Raw genomic sequence first — 3737 nt, forward strand, 5'->3', positions numbered from 1 at the left:
GTTTCAATTTTATAACCGGAACCAATTAGGTTTTGATTGAATCATGTTAATTATGAAGCACATGCAAGAATATATATAGTAGCTAGTCTCTGTTACAAATCTAATTATATAATTATTATAGAATAGATATAATTGAAATGTGTGATTTATCTCAAACACAAATATAAACTATAATTAGTATTAATATATATAAACTATGACAATTTACCAAAAATAACTTAAATTTTGAAATTTGAATGTCAATTGATATCACGAATTCAATCAAATGCAAAAGTAATCAAAAAATCTAGTGAAATTACAACCAATCTTTTATTACTAAAAAAACTTGTAAACATTAATTTTATGATTATAATCATATAAAGTTTTCTCTCGATAAAAAAAATTATATGCAAGATATGTAGCAAACTTATTTATGTTGTAGACTTCTCAAATATATTAGTTTAACTTATTTATGTAGTAGACTTCTCAAATATATTAGTTTAACTTATTTTTGTAGTAGACTTCTCAAATATATTAGCTTAGCTTACAAAATTTGGACGATTATGACTTTGTAGACTACAGCTAACTGAACCATTTTTTTACAATAAGATATTTAGGCCTGGAAATTTTATCCGAGATCCGGATTCGATCCGAGATCCGTTCCGGATCCGATCCGAAAATCCGGATATCCGGAGAGGCCGTATCCGGATCCGGATAGTAAAATATTGGATCCGTCAAAGCCGAATCCGGATATCTTGATTTTTTAGTCCGGATATCCGGATCCGTAAATTTTATTAATAACTATTTCAAAAATAGTAATATCTATATATAAAAACTAATTTTATTTAATATATTTTCATTTTTATAATAGTATATATAAATTTTATGTAAATTTTGTAATATTATACATATAAATAATTAAAAATATTATATATATTTTTATTTTTAAATTAGTGTTAATATTTTATATATATTAATATTATTTTTTATTTATTTTAAGGATCTAAATCGGATCCGGATATCCGCCGGATATTATCATTTTTAGAGGGATATCCGAAACCCGGATATCCGCGAACTCCGGATCCGGATAAGGATAGTAAAATTATGGATCCGCCGGATAAGAATCCAGATCCAGATATCTTAAAATTGGCTGGATAACCAATTCGTCCCAAGCTACATTAGAAAATTTAGTAAAGAAAACACATGGTTAATATATTATAAATGAAAATGGCTCTTCACATGAACCCACGTGCCGGTTTCACGCATCAGGTTTGACTACGATATTTCGAGTCTAAATTGGAAACCTAAATGTATAAGAGCATGTCCATCGATATAACTCATCATGGGCTCTAATAAATAAATTAGTAATAAATATAGTGATTTAAAAGGTTTAGAACATTTGTTAACCTAATTTAATTTTTCTTTCTCCAATGATAGAACTTCACTGAGTCTGAGGTTTTAAATTTTTTTTTTTTTTTTTAAGTAGAATTATTGGATATCATATCATGAAAGAACGTAAAATTTTAATGAAACATTAAACTGAATATACTAATTTTTTTTGGAAAATCATAATTTTTATAGATAAAATAATAGTGAAAATGATATAGTTAAACTAATTATAACACACTTTAATGTTAATTTAAATATATTTAAATCAACTTAGACTAATTATATTTAATCATATTGTATTGTGATTAATTTACTTCTTAGATGTTGTCTATACTAATTTTAGAACATTGATTTCCACACAAAAAAATGTGTCCAAAGCAATTTTAGAACATTAATTTAGGATCACAGATCCACCTAAAACCAATTTAAGAGCGAGTGAGACTGGACAAAGCAGAGGTGTCCAAAGCATTGAACTCCTTCACTGCATTAGCAACCACAAGGCCTAACTTCACAGCATCATTCTCACTCTGCGCCTGCACGTTCCAAAATATTGTTTATACATATTGAACTCCTTCACTGCATCAGAAACTACAAAGCCAAGCTCTCATACGTATCTGTTTTTACCTCAATGTTAAGAGGAAGAAAAGGGTCGTGGAGAGAAAGTCTGAGAAGAAACCATCCACCAAAGCCCGAAACACGGATCTATAACAGGAAATGTTTACTGTTAAACTATGCAGTGGAAGCATATGTATAGGAACAGAGAGAACAATCTAGATGGATAAGCACAGAACATCAGGACACCAAAAACAATTGTTAACATGGTGAAATGGTTAGAGCATGTCTCTTACTTGCTCTAGAACAATAGCTGAAAGCAACGCAATAAGACGATTACGGTTGAACTCACGGCCAGATGAATCCACAGCAGCGGACCTTTCAGAAAAAAAAAGTTTAAATATAAGGAAGAACTTGAAACCGTTCCTGTTGTAAGGAAGATGGCTTGCTGCTCAAAATAAAAGCGTGGTAGCAAATATCACTAAGTGATGACAACTACTAAGAAAAATAACTACTTATTATAGAAACCGAGATCAATAAGAATACCTGTTATCATGATAGCCCCATCAGCAGGGCACAAGAATGATTCATCTTCAGTCAATGTACTATTAAACATTGCTGGTGTTGATGCTAATCTGCAAAGCAAACACAAGGGTTGTGTTTCCATAAGTTATATATGAAAAGTGATTCAAACAATCATATGACCCAGCAGCACTACATTCAAAGAGAGTCATCGAATCTATTGAATGAAGAATGAGCATAAATTGAATATTCTAGAACAAGAAAGGCTACTCATCACTCATCACTCACCCGAACTGAACAACGTCTAATCCAGAAAGGCCAAGACCTCGAGAAACCGCTTCCTACAAAATAACCAATGGAATTTCAACAGAAAATTTACTTATCCCATTTCATGAAGAGACAGTGTTTACAGATACATACCAGCAAGGTTGGTGCAGAGATGCGAGAGTCATGGCCAACGGATACTCTCAACTTCCGGGATCCAACATTCTTCTTGTGTAACAACCATTGCCCAAACGCAGCAGCTATGGCTTCAGTCACTGGTTCAGGAAGGCTTACAGGTTCCCCCTCAACCCCAGGGACTGCTACACCCCGAACGGGAAAAAAAATACTAACCTCAAACCCACCATAGCTTTATCTCTTATTACATTGATTTGGTTCCATGTTCTTCCTCTCTCCCGGGTCTTTCGAATACAACGAGTTTTGGATCCAAATCGATGGAACCAAGTTGATGGCACAAAGTCTTGATGGCACCAAATCTGGACAAACACATACGAATATTAACATAACATGTTACAAAATCGATGTAAGATAGACAAAGAGAGCATATGTACAGAGTGGTTGAATCGATTCTCAAACTGATTTGTATCAACCCACTTCTATTTCAGCTTCAAATCAATCCTAAAAGATAAAAAATTCAAACCTCCATGGTGATTTCATTGACGGATTTGGAGGAGATGCTGGAGTGATCGATCGATTTCGTAACATGCAAAGAGAAGAAGGAAGAAGATGAAAGAAACCTACGAAAAATAGATGGGATTTTTCCCCCTTTTGTTTTTAACGCATATCTAATACAAAAGGGACAAGTTAGGGGTTTTTAGCATTTCTTAGAGCCTGTGCATTGCAGGCTCTTAAGACCAGCTCTTAGTGTAATGAGCAATTTAATTAAATGAAAAAGAGGGATTTACTTAAGAACTGTGTCTTAATTAAGCGCTGGAAGCACCGACTCTTGTGGGACGCGTGTCGAAAGGGGAAAGGGGAAAGGGTTGGTGTTTTAAAAAAAAAAAAAAAAAGTC

The 3737-nt window shown here is 33.0% G+C and overlaps 1 protein-coding gene across 6 annotated transcripts; it reads right to left on the reverse strand.

The window, feature by feature from the left end:
- Positions 1-1625: 1625 nt before the first annotated feature.
- Positions 1626-3528, reverse strand: LOC106293056. Of its 6 annotated transcripts, XR_001260339.1 has the most exons (7): positions 3365-3528; positions 2863-3200; positions 2731-2783; positions 2467-2555; positions 2217-2298; positions 1993-2070; positions 1626-1901 (listed from the first exon to the last, which is right to left on the reverse strand). XR_001260339.1 is itself a non-coding variant. In XM_013728729.1 (5 exons), the coding sequence occupies exons 1-5, from the start codon at positions 3368-3370 to the stop codon at positions 1794-1796; spliced, it is 417 nt and encodes a 138-aa protein (XP_013584183.1). In that variant the 5' UTR covers positions 3371-3528; the 3' UTR covers positions 1626-1793. The 6 variants fall into 6 exon arrangements, 3 of the variants coding, with proteins under 3 accessions (XP_013584183.1, XP_013584184.1, XP_013584185.1); XR_001260338.1 differs by having other exon boundaries at positions 2217-2555; XR_001260340.1 differs by lacking the exon at positions 2467-2555 and having other exon boundaries at positions 2720-2783.
- Between the last annotated feature and the right edge of the window lie 209 nt (positions 3529-3737).

This window comes from Brassica oleracea, chromosome C5 (genome assembly GCF_000695525.1).
Source record: "Brassica oleracea var. oleracea cultivar TO1000 chromosome C5, BOL, whole genome shotgun sequence".
In the NCBI taxonomy this organism is placed as follows: domain Eukaryota; kingdom Viridiplantae; phylum Streptophyta; class Magnoliopsida; order Brassicales; family Brassicaceae; genus Brassica; species Brassica oleracea.

Excerpts from the sequence above, each read along its gene's own strand:
- LOC106293056 (XM_013728729.1), bottom strand. Across the intron at positions 2,299-3,057 it reads AAAGCTATGGTGGGTTTGAG|GTCCGCTGCTGTGGATTCAT; the intron begins GTTAGTATTTTT and ends TTTTTCTGAAAG. Across the intron at positions 1,902-1,992 it reads TTCTTCCTCTTAACATTGAG|GCGCAGAGTGAGAATGATGC; the intron begins GTAAAAACAGAT and ends TGGAACGTGCAG.